The sequence below is a fragment of the Gekko japonicus genome, unplaced genomic scaffold (genome assembly GCF_001447785.1).
Source record: "Gekko japonicus isolate JY-2015 unplaced genomic scaffold, Gekko_japonicus_V1.1 scaffold206, whole genome shotgun sequence".
Taxonomy (NCBI): Eukaryota; Metazoa; Chordata; class Lepidosauria; order Squamata; family Gekkonidae; genus Gekko; species Gekko japonicus.
The window spans coordinates 842181-863881 of record NW_015160842.1 but is presented as its reverse complement, the minus strand read 5'-3'; the positions used below and the strand labels follow the sequence as shown (position 1 = coordinate 863881).

At 45.8% G+C, this 21701-nt stretch overlaps 1 protein-coding gene across 1 annotated transcript in view; it reads left to right on the top strand.

Moving 5' to 3' along the window:
* AP3B1 (adaptor related protein complex 3 beta 1 subunit) overlaps positions 1 to 21701 on the top strand; it is a 340812-nt gene that overhangs the window by 247525 nt on the left and 71586 nt on the right. Inside the window, exon 24 of the mRNA XM_015419569.1 lies at positions 2136 to 2220. Within this exon, the coding sequence (XP_015275055.1) occupies positions 2136 to 2220 (85 nt within the window). The remainder of the gene's footprint in view (positions 1 to 2135; positions 2221 to 21701) is intronic.

Below are 21701 nucleotides of genomic sequence, written 5' to 3'. Positions count from 1 at the left end.
TTCTTAGCAGGGGTGGAAGCTGTGGAAGGAACGTTCGGTACCTTCGGTTTCGACCTTTCGGTATCGGAGACGGACTTAGCTTTTGACGTCGACGGCTTCGATGTCGATGTATCGGCAGCGGAAGACATGGCAACGGAAGAAAGAGCTGGCGGGTCAGCCATCGGTTGAAGCGCCTTCTCCAGGAGAAAAACTCTTAAACGTGCCGCTCTGTTTTTCCGAGTCTGGTTGGAAAACTGCGCACAATGTTCACAAGAGTCTGTCTTGTGGGTCTCCCCAAGGCAAAAGATACAGTACTTATGGCCGTCTGGGGGAGCCAATTTACTTCCGCAGGAACGACAGCGGTTGAAAAATCCCCACTTTTTCGACTTTTTTGTCTTCTTCTCCTCCATAGACTGAGGAGAAAAAGCCAACGACAAGGAGGTGGGGGGGGGGTTGGGCCAGCGGCCCGAAGGCCTGAGGTAATTTTACCTCAGACGACGAAAAACAAAAAGACTCCTTTTAAAAAAAAAAACAGAAAAAAGGAAACGAAAGCAAAGAAATACTAAGGCTAAAACGGAGAGCTAGTCACTAAAAGTGATCAAAAGGCAGCGATCCGGCCAGACCTCTCGAAGACAGGTCTGCTCAGCGCGGCGGAAAGGAAAGAACTAGCGGGATGTCCGTGCCTGCCCTTCTGGGCATGCTCACTGGGGCTCCTGGGCATGCTCAGTTGGGCCAGGCACGAAAATCCTTCTAGAAGAGCTTGCTAGGCACCGGCAGATCCAGCGCAGGCGCACTAGATCCCATTGGTGTGAAGCACAGAGACCACGAAGAAGATCAGTTCAAAAGGGGTGTGTAGTTTTAAGTTCCATCATGAAGAAACCATTAACCATGTTTTGGCTGTATGCTAGAAGTACAGCAATGATGCTTCAAAGCATAAAATATCCCCCTTGACAGGTGCCACTGGAATGAAAGTGTGGTTCCATGTCCTTGTGAAGCCCATGTATGGTTTTAAGATTGCCAGCACTTTAGAACTGGACTCAGGAGCTAATAAGCCGATGACGCTCAGAGTAGTTGCTTGCTTTCTCAGCCTGTATGTAGTAATGCTGCACTATAGGAAACTTCTAAACTTCAAAGTCAGCCCACCCACACCCCATACATTACAGTAGCTGACATGAGAAGTTACTAAAACATGAATGAAAACTTTCATGCATTTTTTATTCATCTATAGTGTGGTATTGCCTTATTTTACAGTTTGTGTGCTACCTTTTTCTTCAGAAGGGGAAAGGGAGGAGGAAGAGATTGATTGTATACCCGTGTTACATGTTGCATTGTAGGGAGTACACAAGTGTAGGAATGGATTGAAAACAGTTTAATTAAAAATTAGTCCATATACCTGCCTTTTCCCAGAATGTATCTTATGTAGAAAGGAGGGGAAACATATGATAGAGTTGTTGACTAATAATCATTAGTTGCAGAAGAACTTTCAATGAAGTTTAAAGTAAATGAATATCTTGGTAATTAAGTTTTCATTGAGCTCATGTTCAAAAACTAGTACAAAGAAGGACCATAATGTTGCAATACCTTAATCCAGTAGCAATAATGTATAAGGTAGTATTAAATTATTTGTAATATTATACATATATTGCCTTCTGAAACTGTAAATTCATCTTTCACTATTTATTGAAATAGGACTTTGGTTCATTAAGCCTTTAATAACCATTTTTTTAAAAATCACAAAAAATTATTTAAGTCATTATACAAGTATATTGACTACTTTGAGATGGAATCATTATTTGAAAATATGACTTGCTACAGCAGGCATACTTCAGGGGGTTTTCAAACACCATCTTACCAAGGTCACCTCAATATCTCCGGTGTCATTTCTGACACTGATAAATATGTATCTACATGTAGCTCACTTTGAAGAACCTAAAAGGGTCAGACACCAGTCCCTATTTAATTTATTCCTTTACAGTCACAATGGTTAATATCTGAACAATAAACAGCAAATTATTTGTTTTAAAATCATGCAGAGCATTTAATAAATAATCTAAGGTAACAGAACCTAGTTAATATTTCAACAAGGCACGTTTTTGCTTAGTGTTTAGATGACCTTCCCATGTTAAGTTTCATGCTCAAAATATTTTGTTCACTAGAATCTCTTGAGCCTGGGGAATCTATTACAACCTCAATGGGTATTGACTTCTGTGACTCTACTCAAGCTGCCAATTTCCAGTTGTGGTAAGTTGCACTTTAATGACTATTCAAAAGCAGTCTGTTTGCAGTGGATATTAATAGGGGTGAAATGTAATTTATTATCTCCTGCTTACTATATTTAAATGTGCTATTTTAATATTAACAGATTAGAGTATTTTTGTGTAAACTCTTAAGGCTGATCAATATGCTCATTTCTAAGGTGGAAAAGGTCTTTATAAGGGATTTTTGGTTTTATGTGGAAAAATCATTGGGAGCAGTTTCTCAAATTCTCTCACTGTGAAAGTTCCTAGAATCAACACACTGAAGAAAGACTTGAAAATGAAAACCAGATTCTTTTTTGCTTTCTCTTGTTGTTTCTCTGCTAATAAATTAGTTGTTTCTCTGCTAATAAATTAGTACTGCTCTTTCAAAAGAAGACAGGATTATTTTTTATGTAGTAGCTTGGCGATTTTCATGTGGCCTTAAGACTAGAATCACTAAACATATAAAAGGGCAAGCTTTCCTTAACGAAGTAACCATTGGTGTCACCCAAGCTAGTCTGTTGGAACTGGTCCTTTTTGGTTTTCATAAAATATATGGAGGTGAAGTAGGTAGTTATGCAGTCCAGGCTGTGGTGATGCCACATTATTGCAGTTGATAAAATCCTAGACAGAAAACAAGGATATCCAAGAGTATATTGCCAAATCAAATGAATTGCAGATGAGATGCAATATAAATAATGGTAAAGTGATGGTTATGGGGGGGGGGGAGAACACCTGATTTTATATATAAAGTGCAAGGATCGGAACTGTCTGTGACTTCTCAGAACATAGATGTTGGGCTAAGAGTAACAACAGTGTATTATAACAGACAAGAGGTGGGCTTGTGAGACTTGCAGGGGGGCAATCTCATATTCCCTCCACCACTGCTGAGCTGGCAAGGCTCCAGGTCCCACCACCCAACATTGAGCCAGGTATCCAGAGTGGCTGCCGTGGTCCTCATCTGTTGATCCTGGGCCCGCAGTGGCTGCTGGCATCCCTGCCGTGGCACTCGGGCCTAGGGCAGCTGTCCACATCCTCATCTGTCAATCCCAGGCCCGCAGTAGCTGCTGGTGTCTGCCATTGTGGCACCCTGGTCCACATTGGCTGCCAGCATTCTCCGCCATAGGCTCACAGCGGCTGCTGGTATCAGCTACTGCCGGGCCCACAGCAGATGCCCAGTGTCAACCACTGCTGGACTTTAAACCCTCCCTGTCTATTTTATTCTAGCCTCCGTGTTCTTGAAAAAGAGCAGTTACTGTCAGAGCTCTCTCAGCCCCACCTACCGCACAGGGTGTCTGTTGTGGGGAGGGGAAGGGAAAGGATTTTGTAAGCAGCTCTGAGACACCTTTGGGTAGTGAAGTGCGGGGTATAAATCTTGTTCCTGCCTCTTCTTCTCCTTCTTCTTTGGAACAGGCTGTGATATATCCACTACTAAAGAAGCTGTGACAGATCTCTAGTTTTGCCCTCCAGGCAACCCAGCAAATCACTGCCTACAGGGGAGGTAGGCAGACACTAAATGGCATCAGCCAATGAGAGACTGTGGAACCTCTGGGCGAGGGAGACGAGAGTAAAGTGGAGGGAAAGTTTGCCGTTGCTTCAGACAGGGTTTGGGAAAGCAACAGAGAAACAAGGAAAACAACTGGGAGTATAATTAGGTAGTTAAGCTTTGCCTGTGAAGAAAAAGAACTCGGATGTCTATAGTAGAGGTACATAGGGCTCAGGGGCCAAGAAAGAGGCAGGAACAGAACAGGTATCTTGTGTTACTTTAGGGAAATAGTAGGTTAGGGACTTATAAGGGAATTGAGGGAAATAACTTAAGAGACGAACTGACCATATTTCATTACGCTAAGATTCTTGGGCTTAAGGAGGAGTTCCAAATAAAATCATTCTTCCTTTCTGATAGAAACACCCTGTCAGTTCAGGAAACCTTTAGATATGTGGATGTGTAAGTGTTTAAAGCAGGGTTCTGCTGTCCATTGCTGTAAAGAAACATAACTTGTTACATTCATTGTCTTATCCACCACTAAGCACCCCTTCTAAAGAAGAAACAATAAACTAATCTTTCTTGAGAAAGGTGATTAAATAGGTGGTGGCTGGACATCCTCAAGCATTCCTGGAACTATCTGCAGCCTTTGATACAGTAGATCATGCCATCCTGTTGAGGCATTTGGAAGCAGATATAGGCATCTGGGAATGTTGCCTAGGACTGGTTTAAATAGTTACTTACAGAACAGACTCAAAGTGTTACCATTGGAGACCATTGTGGAACCTGTCTTGCGGGGTTCCTTGGGGTCCCATATTAGTCAACCTCTATGGAAAACCTTTAGGGAAATCATTCATAGCTTTAGAACTGGATGTCATCAATGTGCTGATGACACCCAGCTCTATATTTCTGTCCATATCCCTTGGTGATGCAGTAGAGATCTTGAGCCAGTTCCTGACTGCTGGAGTTAAATGGCTGAAACTGAACAAACTGAAACTGAACCCAAACAAGATGAAAGTGATGCTGGTTGGAAAGTTTGACTGACCCCTGACAATTCGGTTAAGGGCCTAGGCATTATACTGAATGCAGCATTGCTGTTGGAGAAACAAGTTAATGCATTTGCAAAAAAATACTTTCTTCCAACTCAGTTTAGCCAGAAGATGGCCCCCTACCTTGACATGGCCAATCTGGACATGGTAACATCAAAACTGGACTGTAATATACTCTACCTACACCTCCCCTCAAAGCCAGCTCAGAGACTCCAGTTGAAACAGAATGCTGCAGCTTGGTTACATAATAGCAACCTTGGTAGGTGCTTTCTAACGCTTAGACCTGGATAAAGGAAACTGAATAAAGTTTGCCTGTTAAGAAATTGCAATGAGACTTCCTGTAGTGGCTTTTTGTTCCTGAGGAAGGACCAGAAGTCCGAAACACTGAACAATACCTAGGAAAAGTGTTGATATCTATTCCAGACTTCATTGTTTCCCTTTGAGAAATTTCTATTCTGGACTTTGTTCTTTCCCTTTGGGATATTGTGGACTTTTGTATTTTCCTATGATGGATTACATGTGTTGTGTTGAAGTCTCTTTTTGTTAACTTTGGTGCTGGTTTGTGCAGTACACAGTTGTTATTTGCTTTTTTTTTGGCCATTGTTTACTGTGGACTGTATTATTGTTGTTGTTATTATCAGAAACTAGGCAGAGCATGTATATTACTCCTATTCTTCAGTCAGACCATTCGCATCCCATCAGGTAGTGGGCTCAATTCAAAGTATTGCCTGTCACATACAAAGCCCTTCATGGTCTTGGCCTTTCATATGGGTGGGACAGCCTCTCCCCCTATACTCTGCCATGAAAGCTTTGCTCTTCTGCAGGTGCCATCCTGCAAATGGGGAAAATCAATAGCTGCCCCCACACATGCATTCTCTGTTGTGGCCTCCACTATATGAAATGGACTGCCTGGTTGGGTCAGTAAGACTCCCACTCTCCTGGCTTTCCACAAACTATGCAAAACTGAATTAATTCAAGAGTGCTTTTTTACACAGATGTTTCAGAAAGATTCTTTGGTAAATATATAGAGACTGTGGGCCGTACTACTGTCTATTGTACATACTGTCTGTTGCTGTAAGTACGATCCTACTATGTAATTTTCTGCATCATTTAACATGTCATGTTACTGTGTAAGTGTTTTTTCGGCTCTGTTTTCAGTTTTCTGCTTGTTTTGAAATTTCCACAATCCAAACATTATTTGTTTATTGGTTGTCCCATCCTATCGATCGTGTTTGACTCACTCTGAATATTCTGCCTTGAGTCTCAGTGAGAAAGATGGGCAATGAAATGAGGTAAATAAATAATAAAATTAAGCGGATTGTTGAATTCTTTCCAGTCTGTTTTCAGGCCTGGTTATGGTGCTGGGGGGGACTGCTGCTCAGCTCCTTGGCCTCTCGTCTGTGGGGTGCTGCATTATGAAAAAGCATAATGGGGTCATCTGGAGATTTGGGCTGAGTTGTCACCAATATGCAGGTGACTTCTGGCCAATCCAAGAGAGGCTATAGAAGCCATGAACAGATGCCTGAATGCAGTTTGGAGTGGATCCAGGCTAATCAATTGAAGCTTGATCCCAACAAGACAGACGTTTTACTGATGACCAGAAGGTCTGACCCAGGACTTTATTTATTTATTTATTTCAATTTGTATCCTGCCTTGCCAGTGCAGACTGGCTCAAGGCGGCTTACAGAGGTTAAAATACAGTAAAATACGATTTAAAAAAATCAATAAGAACAGTTAGATAAAGTGCTAGTGTAAACCGATGGCGGGAATTTCTCTAAATGGTCTGATGGAGAGGCCATATCCGGCATTGTTATATAGGGCTGTGGAGTGTTCAGTTTGCAATGGTCAGTGGCGGCTCCTAATCAAAGGCCTGGTGGAAGAGCTCCATTTTACAAGCCCTGCGGAACTGTAAAAGGTCCCGCAGGGCTCTGATATCCTCCAGGAGCTCATTCCACCAGTGTGGAGCTGCCACCAAGAAAGCCCTTGCCCTCGTAATAGCCAGTCTGGTGTCTTTCAGGCCAGGGTCAGGCGGTTTTGAGTCCCTGACCTCAGTGCTCTCTGGGGCACATATGGGGAAAGGCGGTCCCTAAGGTAGACAGGCTCCCGACCATATGGGGCTCGTATGGAGAGACTCATCAACAGGCTGGCTGCCATATTTTGCACCAGCTGCAGCTTCTGGATTTGGGAAAAGGGTAGAGATGTAAAATTTCCAGAAATTTTGAAACTCGGAAAAAACCCGTTTTTTCCCGGTTTTTTCCGGGGGGAAACAGAAATTTTTGGAAAAATTGAAAAAAATGCTATATTAGCATTTCTTTTGTCTTTTCTAGATTGAAAGTCATTCTGTTAACTTTAGGAACATAAAATATGACTATGGATGAACATAAAATATGACTTGGCATGAAATTATCACAACTAGCATATTAAAAATATAGTGTATCCAAACAATTATTACAAACAGAATACCCACCCACATGCAAAAACAAAACTGAAACTTTTTTATTTTCTTCTGACAATCGCACCTCCTAAAGGAAGAAAGGCATCTTGTTCTTGCATTGGAGAGTTCAGTTTGTAACCTAGGACTTGCTTGTCCTCAGTGCACAGAAATTAGATCAATCTGATACTATATATATACAGTAGTGGCTAGTTCCGACTCTATTCACAGAAGGGATACTTCTAAGTGAACCCCATGGGACACATGGTCAAGACACCTGGTCGAAGCCGGAAACATCCAAGAGCATCAACTTCCTGGAGCTTGGGACCGTAAAGTTGACCCTGGCTCACCTGCAGACGCAACTGGTAGGCAGTCATGTTCTGATTCAAATGGATAACATGATGATGAAAGTCTATATTAACAGATAAGGAGACATGCAATCCCAACGGCTACACCGGGAAGCGATGCAAGTGATGCAATGGGCAGAGAAGCATGTGCTGTCCTTAAAGGCCACACATATGGCAGGAAGAGAAACGTGTTAACAGAGAGACGCCTTCCAACAGATCAGCGAAAGATTTGGAAGGCAGAGGTGGATCCTTTCACATAGAGACAGACCATCAAGTTAATTAAAAAACCCCCCACACACAAAAAAACAAACCCAAAGGTTTACCTCCAAAACTCACATGAAAGGGGCACTAGGAATGGACGCCCTGTTCCTAGCATGGCCAAGAACTCTACTCTATGCCTTGTCGCTCCTGACTCTAATTCCCAGAGTGGTACAGCGGGCGATAGATTAAAGAGCAGATGTGATTCTGATGGCACCCTTTTGCCCATGGAGGGCGTGGTTCCAGGACCTCATGAGCCTATCCAAACAGGATCTATGGCGGCTGCCTCTCAGATGGGACCTTCTATCTCAGGAGATGACAGTTAATCTGCAACTGGACATGCTACAACTCACAGCGTGGAGGATGAGAGGAGACAGCAGCTCTAAGATATGAGACGGAGGTGGTTTCCATGCTCTTGGCGTCCAGAAAATCTTCTATGACCAAGATATATGACAGATCCTGACAAACATCTTCTAACTGGTGTGGAGAGCAGGGGTGGACGCAATGTGGGCGCAGATGGGAACGGCTTTTCTCCAACAGTAAAGGGTTGAGTACTAGTTCTCCAAGGCGACAGGTAATGGCCCTTTCCACGGTTGGAGGGGCTAGGAAAGGTAGGTTTTTCCCCATCACCCACACATATGGCAGTTTTTGAGGGGGGCCTCCCTCCTCAATCCACCACAGGTACACAGGTTCTCCGCATGGAATTTAAATGCAGTGCTACGAGCACTATGCAAAGAGACATTTGAACCAATGGCATCATGGTCCATGAAAGATATTACTCTGAAAACAATTTGTTAGTGGGGATCACTTCAGCGCGTAGGTTTTTAGGGCTGAGAGCTTTGTCAGTACACACAGATTTATGTACCTTCTACAATGACAGGGTCGTCCTCAGACCAGCCCCAGCGTTCATCCCCAAAGTTAACTCCTGGTTCCATAGATAGGAAGATCTGGTACTTCCCTCCTTTTCTTCAAACCCTGGCCATGAGATGGTGACAGTCTGGCATCATCTAGATGTGCGTAGGGCTTTGGGTTTTCTATATGGACAGGACCAGGGGGTTGAGAAAGACTGAATCCTTGTTTGGGTATGTTAGTCAGTTGTCCCTCGGAAAGAATGTCTCCACTGCTGCCCTGAGCAGGTGGATAAGGATCAGTCAGGCATACAAGGTGTAGGGGTTAGTACCTCCAGTAGGGGTCACAGGGCACTCTATGGGGGGGCAGTCACATCGGTGGCATATAGGGCCTTGCTATCCCTAGAAGTCACTTATAAGGTGGTAACATGGAAACGACCATTGGTTACTCACCGTGAAGGGTCCTTCTCCTCTGAGGCTTGGAAGACATCTTGTGGGTGATTCCCAACCATCTCTTAGGGAGGCAGGAACTTCAAACTGTTTCCTGTGATGGGAGTCACCCTCAACTCAGTTTTGTGACTCCGAAAGCAGTATGAAAGCTAAACAGTGAGAAAAACTCAAACAACAACATTAAGAAACAGATTAAACTGCATAGAAACGTGTAGGATCAGGTAAAAGTAGAGTTATATACATGGAAAGAATTTTATGACGACCCGGGAGGGCCAAGATGTCCTCCAAGCCTCAGAGGAGAAGGACCCTTCACAGTGAGTAACCAATGGTCGTTCTCCCTCTGAGGTGGAGGCCATCTTGTGGGACCTCCCCGAGCAGTGTCCCTAAATTTGGGAGGGAGGGTCGTCATGGAGAGACAGAATAGATTGTAGAACCCTCTCCCAAAGGCCGCATCGGCAGAGTCAAATACATTGATTTTGTAATGTCTAATAAAGGTGGACAAGGAGGACCACGTAGCAGCCCTACAAACTTCCTCAACTGAAGCTCTGTTGGAAAATGCTGCGTTAGTCGCTGCGCTTCTAAGGGAATGGGTGGTAATTCCGACTGGTACCTGTTGGTTTAAGCTCTTGTACGCTTCCGCGATGCAATTTCTGATTGTGTTGCTTATTGCCGAGTTGGACATCTTCTTCCCTGTGTGCGGGGAAGATATGTTAACGAACATAGCCTCTGTTTTCCTGAACGTGGCTGTTCTTATAAGGTAACACTTGAGCGTTCTCCTGACATCCAACATGTGCCAAATCCTCTCCCTTGGGTGCGTTGGATTGGGACAGAAAGATGGAAGACAAATTTCTTGTGTCCTATGAAACTTGGAGCAAACTTTTGGACGAAAGGTGGGGTCCGTCCTCAGCACCATCTTATCTTTATGGAAGACACAGAGTTCTTTCCGGATAGATAGCGCGCCCAATTCCGAGATTCTTCTGGCAGAAGTGATGGCTACCAGAAACAACGACTTCATGCGCAGAAACTTGAGTTGAATACTCTTAATTGGTTCAAAGGGATGTTTGGTAAGTGCTGTAAGTACCGAGTTGAGTCTCCAGGTTGGAAATCTGTGAGATTGTGGCGGGTCTTTTGCAGACACTCCTCGGAGGAAACGTACGATATGAGGAAGTCTAGACACTGGGAGACCTTGTGAGTGTGGGAGCACCGAGGCTAACGCTGCCATCTGTCTTTTAAGGGTGGACGCTTTAAGACCGCTATTTCTTCCGTCTTGTAAAAAAATTTAGAAGAGAAGCAATGGCTGGACGTAGAGGATCGACTTTCTTGCGATGGGCCCAGCGAACAAAGGCTTTCCAGGTAACGTTATATATACACGACGTGGATGGTCTTCGTGATGCCATGATGGTGTCGATCACTGGCTCCGCGTAACCTAACTTGGAGAACCGGGACCTCTCAACTTCCAAGCGGTCAAATGGAACCATCCCGGACCGGGGTGTCGAATCGGTCCTTGCATCAACAAGTCGTCTGAGACTGGAAGTGTGATGGGAGGAGACACAGACATTTCCCTGAGTGTCGTGAACCAAGGTCTGCGTGGCCAATACGGTGCTATCACTATTACTTCGGCCTCCAGAATTCTTATTTTTTGAAGAAGTCTGGGCAACACTGGTAGAGGAGGAAATGCATGTAGAAGACCTTGAGGCCAATGAGAAAGAAGAGCATCTGTCTCTTCCGCCATCGGGTGGAAATACCTGGTGTAAAAGCGTGGAAGTTTGGAGTTGGTGTGCGTGACAAATAGATCTATTTGGGGTATTCCCCACTTGGATGTTATCATCTGGAATGCTTTCTCGTGTAGCGACCATTCTCCCTCTTGCAGGATCTGACGACTCAGCCAATCCGCCTGAAGATTGACTACTCCTTGTACGTGTTCCGCTTTCACAGAAGCTAAGTTGTTCTCTGCCCAATTTAGGAGAAGAGTCGCTTCCCTGTGAAGAGCTCGGGATTTGGAGCCCCCCTGTTTGTTCAAGTAAGCCTTGGCGGCTATGTTGTCGGTGTGAATTAGAACATGAAGTCCCTTGATGAGAGGAGCGAATCGAATAAGAGCTAGTCGGATGGCTCTTAGTTCCAGCAGGTTGATTGGCATCCGTTGCTCCACCTCTGACCATGTCCCTTGTATCGGTGTGTTGGACATCGTGGTCCCCCAGCCTGTCAGACTGGCGTCCGTAAATATTTGGATTCTGTCCGGAATCCAGAATGTCTTGCCCTGCGTCGTGTTGCGTGTCACTGTCCACCATTTGAGACTGGACTTCACTTGTAGTGGAACCTTCAGGGATAAGTCCATCCTGGCAGCAACTGAACGTTGAAAAGGTCAGAGAAACAGCTGCAACTGTCTTGAGTGAAGACGACCCCAATGAAGGGAGTCGAACGTTGCCACCATCAATCCCATCATCTTTGTAAGAGTGGATAGGGATGAAGTCCTTGCTTGTATGATTTGTCTGGCCATACTCTGTATTTTCTTCGCTTTTGTCTCTGGAAGGAACAATTTCGTTTGTCTGGTATCTATCACCATCCCCAGGTGTTCCAAACGTTGAGTTGGTATCAGGGAACTCTTTTGAAAGTTTATTAGAAATCCGAAATGTTGAAGACAACGGATTGTCATTTCTGTGTCCCGCTGTGATTGTAGTCTGGATGGGGAGCGAACGAGCACGTCGTCTAAATAGGGATGTATATGTATCCCTGTTCTTGAAGGCATACAATCACGTGGATGAGAATTTTGGTGAAGACACAGGGAGCCGAAGCCTGGCCGAAAGGAAGAGCTCGAAACTGGAAGTGTTCCCTCTCCACAGAAAAACGGAGGTACTTGCGATGAAGAGGAAACATGGGGACATGAAGATATGCTTCCGTCAGATCTATAGAAGAGAGAAATTCTTGTGGTTTTAGAGATTCCGCGATGGAGCGTAGGGTTTCCATGCGGAAATGTTTTGGTTGTACAAATTTGTTTAAGAATTTCAAATCTAGAATAGATCTCCAGTCCCTGTTTTTCTTTGGGACCGTGAAAAAAATGGAATATATTCCGTCCCCTCTCTCTGCCCGTGGAACAGGTTCTATGGCCTTTATGAGAAGAAGATGATTGATGGCCGACTCTGTCCTTTGACGTTTGTTAGGATTTTTGTGGCTGGGAGAAATCAGAAATCGCTTGGGTGGGATTGATAAAAATTCTATCTTGTATCCTTCCTGAATAAGCTCCCTCGTCCAGGAATCCGGATGAGAGTTGATCCACTCTTGACTGAAGAGCAGAAGACGTCCTCCCACCGGTGGCATTGGGTAGTCACGCCTTAGGATTTTTTGGATCCGTCTCGCCTCTGTCTCGTCTATTGCCATATGGTCTTTGAAACCTATTGTTGAAGCGATTCCGCCGATCGCGCCTTCCCATCCGATGCTCTTTTTCGCCCGGCACGATCTTTTCGGCTCTCCTCTCTTTCGATTTTCCCCAAGGAGAGAAATCCATCTGTTTCTCCCCTGCGTGCCATAGCCGCTTGGGAGAGGAGTCTTACAAGGAGAGGGGGGGGTGAAGAGAAACAGAGAGCAAGGGAGAGATTTTGTTTGTTTGTTTGTTTGTTTTTGTTTTGAACGAAAGAGGAGGTTGAAAGAAGTTGGAAATAAAAAACAGGAATATTGAGGTAAGAAGAAGAAGACACGGAATAATGAAAGTGAAGGCAAAGCCAAATTTCCACTGCTCTCCCTACTGAGGCAGGAAGAAAACTGAGTTGAGGGTGACTCCCACCACAGGAAACAGGAAATAGTTTGAAGTTCCTGCCTCCCTAAGAGATGGTTGGGAATCACCCACAAGATGGCCTCCACCTCAGAGGAAGAATTTGTCTATTCCTTTACAAAGTACTATAGGATTGACAAACTAGCCTTGGCAGAAGCAGCATTTGACAGTAGAGAGCTCCTTCAGGCCCTGTAGGCATCGGAGGTTGTGTGACCCACCCGGGGGGAGCACTGCCTTTTTACGTCCCAGGAGTAAGGAGTCAAGGACTGCCCCACTCCTGGACCACCGGAGAATGGAAGATTTGTATTCACTTACCGTGAAGCTTCCTTCTCGGTGGTCCAGAGTGGGGCAGTCCTACCCCCACCCTCTCTTGATGGACACGACTTCCGGTCCTTTACATTTTGCAGTGGTTCAGCTGTTTATGAATATGGTCTAACTGATTATGTGATGTGGCGGACTGTTGCTGTTTGTTTGCTCTAATGGTTAAAATACAGGTTTGTATTTGTTTAAGCCAATGGCTGTGATGGTATTCCCCAGTTGTCTGAGGGGAAAGGAGTTATTTTTTAAGTGAATCAGAGGATAAGCCCCTCCCCTCTGGGATCAAAGTTTGCCGGCCCTGTCTACACAAGGGGGAGGTGCTTTCCCAGGAGTAAGGAGTCAAGGACTGCCCCACTCTGGACCACCGAGAAGGAAGCTTCACGGTAAGTGAATACAAATCTTCCATTTTGTTCTGACAATAGCACCTCCTAAAGGAAGAAATGCATCTTGTTCTTGCATTTGAGAGTTCAGTTTGTAACCTAGGACTTGCTTGTCCTCAGTGCACAGAAATTAGATCAATCTGATACATATAAATAAAACGTTCCATAATCAATTTCTTTTCTTTTCTTTTTTCAATTTTTCCCATTTTTTTGAAAAAAACAAAAAAGTCTTCAGGGGGAAAAAGCGAAAAAACCGGGGTTTTTTTCCTGATTTTTCCGGGGTTTTTCCCGGGCCTTCATATCTCTAGACAAGGGCAGCCCCATGTAGAGAGCGTTGCAGTAGTCTAACCTCGAGGTGACCGTAGCATGGATCACTGTTGCCAGATCATTGCATTTGAGGAAGGGAACCAACTGCCTAATCAACCACAGGTGGTAAAAGGCTGACTTGGCAGTGGCTGCTACCTGGGCCTCTGTCATTAAGACGGCATCCAGGAGCACTCCCAAACTCCTGACCCTTGGCGCTGGCACCAATGGCACCCTATTGAAGGTCGGTAGTAAGATCCCTACCCCCGGGCCGCTCTGACTCAGGCACAGGACCTCCATCTTCATTGAATTCAATTTCAGTTGGCTCAGCCTAAGCCAGCCCACCATGTCCTGAAGCGCCCGCTCCAGGTCATCTGGGGTAGAGTCAGACTGCCCGCCCAGCAACAGATATAATTGGGTGTTGTCTGCGTATTGTTGACACCCAAGCCTGTGCCTCCGGGCAATCTGGGCAAGGGGGTGCATATAGATGTTAAATAACATCGGGGATAACACTGCCCCTTGAGGGACTCTGCAGACCAGCGGGTACCTCTGGGACATCTGTTCCCCTACCGCCACCCTCTGTCCCTGACCTTGGTGAAAGGAGACGAGCCATTGTAGGGCAAGCCCCTGAATCCCAGTGTCGGCGAGGCGGTAGATCAGCAACTGGTGGTCAACTGTGTCGAATGCCGTTGACAGGTCCAACAACAACAGTGCCGCTGTGCCGCCTTGATTCAGATGACTCCGGAGGTCGTCTGTGAGGGCGACCAGTACCGTCTCTGTCCCATAGCCTGGCTGGAAGCCGGACTGGAATGGGTCTAGCATGGAAGTGTCATCCATAAAGCTGCTCTGCAACTGAATCGCCACCGCTTTCTCCAGTAATTTGCCCAAATAAAGCAAATTGGAAACCGGCTGATAGTTGGCCAATTCGGCTGGGTCCAAAGATGGTTTTCCTTTATATGGCCCATTCTGGAGGGGGGAGTGCATCCCTCTTGCAGCAAAGGGTCTGTAGTTTGGGGGTACTATTGGATCTAGGCCTGCTGCTAGATAAGCAGGTGGCAGCTGTGGTTAGGAGTGCCATTTTACCAGCTTCAGCTGGTTAGCCAGCAACTGCTTTTTGGGGGCAGAAGAGATCTGGCCACTGTGGGGCATGCCCTGGTTACATCAAGACTAGATGACTGCACGGCCTGCTCTTGAAAAGTGTCCAGAAACTTCAGTTGGTCCAAAATGCTGAACCAAGATGTTGATGTTGGTCATAGGGACCATATCTCTCCAATCTTAGCCCATCTATACTGGCTCCCAGTTTGTTTCTAGAAACAGATTAAGGTGCTGATGTTGACCTTTAAACCCCTATATGGTTTGTAAACAGCATACCTGAAGGACTGTCTAGTCCCTTACAAACTTACCTTACTGCTATGGTTATTTTATGAGGCCTTGTTTCAGGTGCCCCCGTCTTCTGAGATTAAGCAGGTGGCAGTCCAGAACAGGGCTTTCTCAGTCTTGGCACCAAAACTCTGGAACTCTGTCTCCAGAGATACTCATCTGTACCTTCTGTTGCTGTATTCTGCTAGCAGGTACAGACTTCTTTTTTTCATCTGGCATTCCCACAGTGATATCCCTCCTTCCTGCCCTATGTTTTCCATTGTTGTTTATATGTTTTTGTATATGGAGTGAGCTCCCGTCTCTAGTTCCAGCTCCTGCCAACTTAGCAGTTCGAAAGCAAGAAATTGCAAGTAGATAAATAGGTACCACTTCGGTGGGAAGGTAACAGCGTTCTGTGCGCCTTGGTGTTTAGTCATGCTGGCCACATGACCACGGAAACGTCTTCGGACAGCGCTGGCTCTTCGGCTTTGAAACGGAGATGAGCACCGCAACCCTAGAGTCGGATTCGACTGGCTTTCGAGCAAGGGAAACCTTTACCTTTACCTATATGTATTTTTAGCTTTGTTTTCTTTGGTGATGTATTTGTCTTTAATTTAATGGTTTTTAAAACACGTCTTTATAATGTATGTTTTTAATCAGTTAGCCACCTTGGTGGGAAGGTCGTAGTATAACTTTTCTAAATAAATATAAATAAAAATACTCTGCAAACAGTAAATGTCGGTCCACAGGAATGTATTGCCTTATTCTTAATTGGGACCAGAGGAGAAATTCATATGAAGGTTTCAGCTATTTCAGAAGAATAACTGAAAAGGGTCATCCACAATAACTGAATAACTGAAAAGGGTCTACCTGGTCATCCACAAAATACTCATATTTCACTGTTCTCTGGATTCTATATTTTTTAAATTTTCAGACAGTTCACCATGTCTACTGCATCCAAATCACTGATGTTTGTATGTTGTTATGGAATCTGTATGTGCTGTTATGGAATCTGTATGCTTGAGAGCCTTGGTGCATTACTTGACACCCTGTACCAAATCTTTAGAAGTTCTCTTGTAGCGTTTTCATGTATCTAGACATAGTGCACTATTTATCCCCTGTCATCTAGCTGCTGTTATATTACCATCAATCAGCACAGGAATCAGCAAAGACAATGTCTGGTTTGTGGGTGTCCAGTACACTGAAGGTCCATGATCTTCGACGTAGTCTCTGTGCATTCACACCCATGGGATTCAGTGTGCCTGCGCTGGATCGATCGGTATTGTAGCAAGCTCTAACGGATTTTCGCGCACAGACCTCAGGCATGCGCAGGAACCCCAACCACGCATGCCCAGAGGGGTGGGCGTGGACATCCCGCCAGTTCCTTTCTTTTCACCGCGCTGTAAACACCTTTCCTTCGTCGGTGAGATTGGAAGCTATTTTTCTTCAGAGGCTCTTCGGATTTCTCTTTGTTTTTCCTCCTTTTCCTTTGCTTCTTTGTTTTTTCCTTAAAAAAACATTTAAGTTTAAGGGGGAAGTTTTTTTTTACTCAGTCTGGCCTTTGGCCTCCCCCCCCCCCACACCTCTTTTTCTTCTCCATATTTTATGGAGAAAAGGTGGGGCTTTTTCCAGCATTGTACTGGGTGCAGCAGTAAGCTCGCTCCGCCTGACGGCCACACCCTTTGTATTTTTTGTCTTGGTGAGATGCACTGACCAGAGTCCTGCCGGCACTGTGCCAAGTTTTCCAATCAAACTAGGGAGAATCGAGCGGCACATCTCTGAGTAGCATTACTAGAATTGGCGCTAAATCCCACTTCCGTCATGGATCCAGAAGTACCGGTGAGACCATCAATATCAACGGCTCCAGCATCAAAGTCCTCGTCCGACATTGTCCAGTCGACATCGAAGCGTCCGGCACTGACGGCGCAGTCTTCAGCGTCCACTCCCGTAAAAAGGAAGAAGGAAAAATCAGGTAAAGATCATAATTCTGCCACAAAGGGTTCCTTTAAGCTCCTGAAGGTGGCTAAGTCTGGAAAGGTCGCGGGTTCTGCACCAGGTATTGCCCCTAAGGTGGCCCCCGTTCCTACGACTGTATCGGCATCGGAGGCTCCAGTTGCTCCACCGATACCGACCATCCAGCTGATGGACTCTCCAATACACCAGCTAGACCATGAAACGCTGGCGGACATGCGTCCTTTCTCCAACATCAAGAATGTGGAAATCCTCAGCTGTCCCCTGGGAACGGATCGTTCTTCCTCTGCTCAGTCATCGGCATCGCCACTCTCAGACTTTCGCACCAATATCGATGCAGGTCAGCATTGACAGATCCCTTCCAACACTCAGTGTCATCCTCCCCATCTTTTTGGCAAAGATCAGCCTTTCGATATTGATGATCAGGCTGATAGAGGCCACTCACGGAGACGAGATGCTACACTGTCTCCCAGATGTTCCTGCTCTAGGAGTAGATCCCCACAAGTCTTCCTGCCCCCACCACCTCCTGCTGTTTCGTGGGATCACCGCCAACTATGTTATCTCTATAGAGCTTACCCACATGCTGTGGTTGACTCCAGCAGGTTACTCGGATTGGGATCGTTACTCTGTTCATAGATCACAGTCACCCCTCAGATCGAGACCGACATCCTCAGCGTCTCTTTCCCGTCCTCCTGATCATCCATCAGATGACCCTCCTCGACATCGACCGGATCAATATCGTCTTCCCAGTCCCCCTATTCCACCTCCGTCAATCCCGGATCCAACCAGTCAAACCAAAGTCACTCCTGTACAATTTCCAGACCCCGATTCCTCAGATGAGGATTTGGATACGGGGCTTTCAGAGGTACACAGCTCGCCTGACCAGCCATCTCCTAAAAAGGCAGTGGCCGATGACCAACCAATATCTTCATCAGAAAACCTAATTTCTCTACTATTACTACAATACTAACGTATAATAAATCCAGATATATTTTAGAAGGACCACAATAACAAAACATGAGAGTGCCCAAACCAATTCAAAAAAAAAAAAAAAATCTCAAAGATGAATCCATTCTGCATAACTAGTATTTGCTGGTAATACCTTGTTTTCTGTAAAATAGGTTATAAGAGGACACCATTTTCGAATGAATCTGGAATGGGACCTTGCATACCCTTGAAATATCACAAGAAAGTGACAAGGATTTGGTTATAGGATGTTACTGCTGACAAATTATTAATAGATGGCATTGTGAAATATATATCTGTACTGACAGTTTGTATTATTGTTCAAACAGCAATCTTGTTTATGTATACTGGATTTCTCTTTTAATAAAAATTTTAAAAAACCCCTAATTTCTTACGAAGACCTCATTAAAAGAGTGGCCTACTCCCTTAGCCTTTCCATCATACAACCTCAACGATTGGTTACAGATGCTGTATTTGATGTGTTACAATTAAATATATTGACAGCTATAGCACTACCCATGTCCACAGTCCTGTTACAGGTGGCTAAAACGCCATGGGATAAACCATCATCGGCTCCAGTGTCCACACGCCGCATGGACCATATGTATAGAGTCCAGGAAGCAGGAGCGGAATTCTTATTCGCCCATCCTCAACCAAAATCAACGGTAGTTATTTCCTCACCCAAGTCGAAGACATTCTGCCCCTTCAGACAGGGGGAGCAGAAAGCTAGATGCATTCGGCCGATGTTTCTACTCTACGGGAGCACTCGGAGTGAAGACCACGAACTACTTAGCATGAATGAGTAGATATCAATACACTTTATGGGAAAGGCTCTCTGAACGCCTAGCAACCCTTCTAGAAGATAAGCGTCAGTCAGCCTGCATCATCCAAAAGGAGGGCATGGTGCTGGCAAAACAACAAATTAATACTGCTAAACATGCCCTAGACACCTGCTCATGGACAATGGCTTCAACCATCGCTCTCCGAAGACATTCCTGGCTACGCAACACCAATTTGCAGCCGGATACCAGGACATACATAGAGGACCTCCCCTTCGATGGCCTTGGTCTTTTTAATAGTACCACAAACACCATATTACAAGATATGGATAAAAGCATAAAAGCCTCTCATGCTCTGGGCGTTTCTTCCTCCACAAGACAACAATACCGGCCTCGTCCTTGGTCTAGACCCTGGCAAAAATGAACCCCAAACCATCAGTCTCCTGAGCGGCAGTCAAGGCCATGTACATCCTCTGGAGGCCAGAAGCCTGCATTTCAGAAACCTAGATTTGGATTGGGACAACAACCTAATCCCGCCATAAGCAGGCAAAGTCCACTAAACAGGGTTTTTGACTTCCATGTTTTCCAGTCACATCCCACCCATCTAGCCCCTTTCCTCCAAACTTGGCACCTCGTCACCACAGACGAATGGGTGCTATCCATCTTGACCCATGGTTACCATATAGATTTTATACAGAACCCCACTACTCCGGTCTTCGTCTCCACACCCCCTTCTCCAGCTCTTCTGGAAGAAGTGTCCGTCCTTCTGCGCAAGAGAGCCATCGAACCGGTGCCACTTCACCAACACAGCAGGGGATTCTATTCCCACTATTTCACCATTCCAAAACGGGATGGAGGCACTCGACCAATCTTAGTTCTACGGGTGCTCAATTGTTTTGTGCGCTACCGCCGCTTCTACGTGGTGTCCTTGCAGCAGATTCTGCCACTTCTCCAAAGGAACGTCTGGATAGCCACTCTCGACCTCCAGGACGCGTACTTCCACCTCACCATCCACTCGTCCCACCGCCAATACCTACGCTTTGCAATTGGCCAACATCACTACCAATATGCATCTCTGCCATTCTGTCTCTCAAGTGGACCGAGAGTGTTCACAAAGACGATGGTGGCCTTCCTTCATCTCAGAGGTATTTCCATCTACCCCAACGATTGGCTCCTGGTTGCGCCTTCCAGGGACGCCCTAGTCTCAAACATCAATGAGATGCTAACCCTCTTGGAAAACCTGGATCTGCAAGTAAATCTGGAGAAGTCTCAACTTCAACCGGTCCAGAAAATACACTACATCGGTGTACTACTGGACTCCACAAGTTGCAGAGCCTACCTACCACAAAACAGGACTGTGGACATCGTGAATCTAGCCACTGCGATGCGTACTCAGCCCTTGGTAATGGCTTTCCAAATACAGAGGCTCCTCGGTCTGATGGCCGCTATTACATCAGTCCTGGTTTTTGCCAAGTTGAGAATGCGCCACCTACAACTTTGGTTTATTCGCAATTTCAATCCAGAGCGAGACACACACTCGACCCACCTATCCCCACCAGTCAAGGTACGGGACTCTCTACTTTGGTGGACTACCCCTCCCAACCTTTTCCAGGGAGCACCCTTCCATCCTCCATCACCCGAGATCACCCTGACAACAGATCCCTCTCTCTCCAGTTGGGGCGCTCACATGATGGGACTTTGTATTGGAGGAGATGGGACACACAGAAACGAAACCGTCACATCAATTTTCTGGAACTACTTGGGGATTTACCGTCACATCAGTTTTCTGGAACTACTTGGGGCTTTACCATCACATCAATTTTCTGGAGCTACTATGGGGCTTTACCAGTATAAATATTCGGGTTTTCTGGTAATCTTGAAAAAATTCGGGTCCAATAAATCTGAATCCGAATTTTACCTTTTATTTTTTGCACATCCCTAGGAGGGGATTTGAGGGAGAGGCTCCAAACTCGGAGGGTGGCTGCTGGAACCTCTCCCCAAGATACCCACCAAGTGTCAAGAAGATTGGACCAGGGGGTCCAATTCTATGGGCCCCTAAACAGGTTGCCCCCATCCCTCCACTGTTCTTTATGGTGGGAAAAAAGTAACTTTTTTCCCACCATAGAGAGAAAAATGGAGGGATGGGAGCAACCTGTTGGGGGAGCATGTTTGCATTGCCAGCCAGGCCCAGCCAGCACTGCAGCAAAACCATAGCGATCTGCCACCCCCCCACACAACCTGTGCCAAGGTGCCCAAAACCAACAGAACTTGGTTCAAACCACAGAATCTCTGCAGCAGCAGCATAGACTGAGGCCGCATGTTTGTGCATTGCCAATGCCAGCCAGGCCCAGCAGCAGAACCAGTCCAGAGCAATCTCCCCACCACCACCACCACAACCTGTGCCAATGTGCCAGGCAGTGCCCAAAAAACCCCAAAACCAACAGAATCAGACAATCTCTCCCTCTGCAGCAGCAGCAGCAGCCTACATAGGGAGCATGTTTGCATTGGCAGCCATGCCCACTAGCAGCAGAAGAACCAGAGCAATCTCCCCCCCCCCAACAACCTGTGCCAATGTGCCAGGCAGTGCCCAAAAAAACCCAAAACCAACAGAACCAGACAATCTTTCCCTCTGCAGCAGCAGCAGCGGCCTAGGGAACATGTTTGTATTGCCAGCCATGCCCACTAGCAGCAGAAGAACCAGAGCAATCTCCCCCCCCCCAACAACCTGTGCCAATGTGCCAGGCAGTGCCCAAAAAAACCCAAAACCAACAGAACCA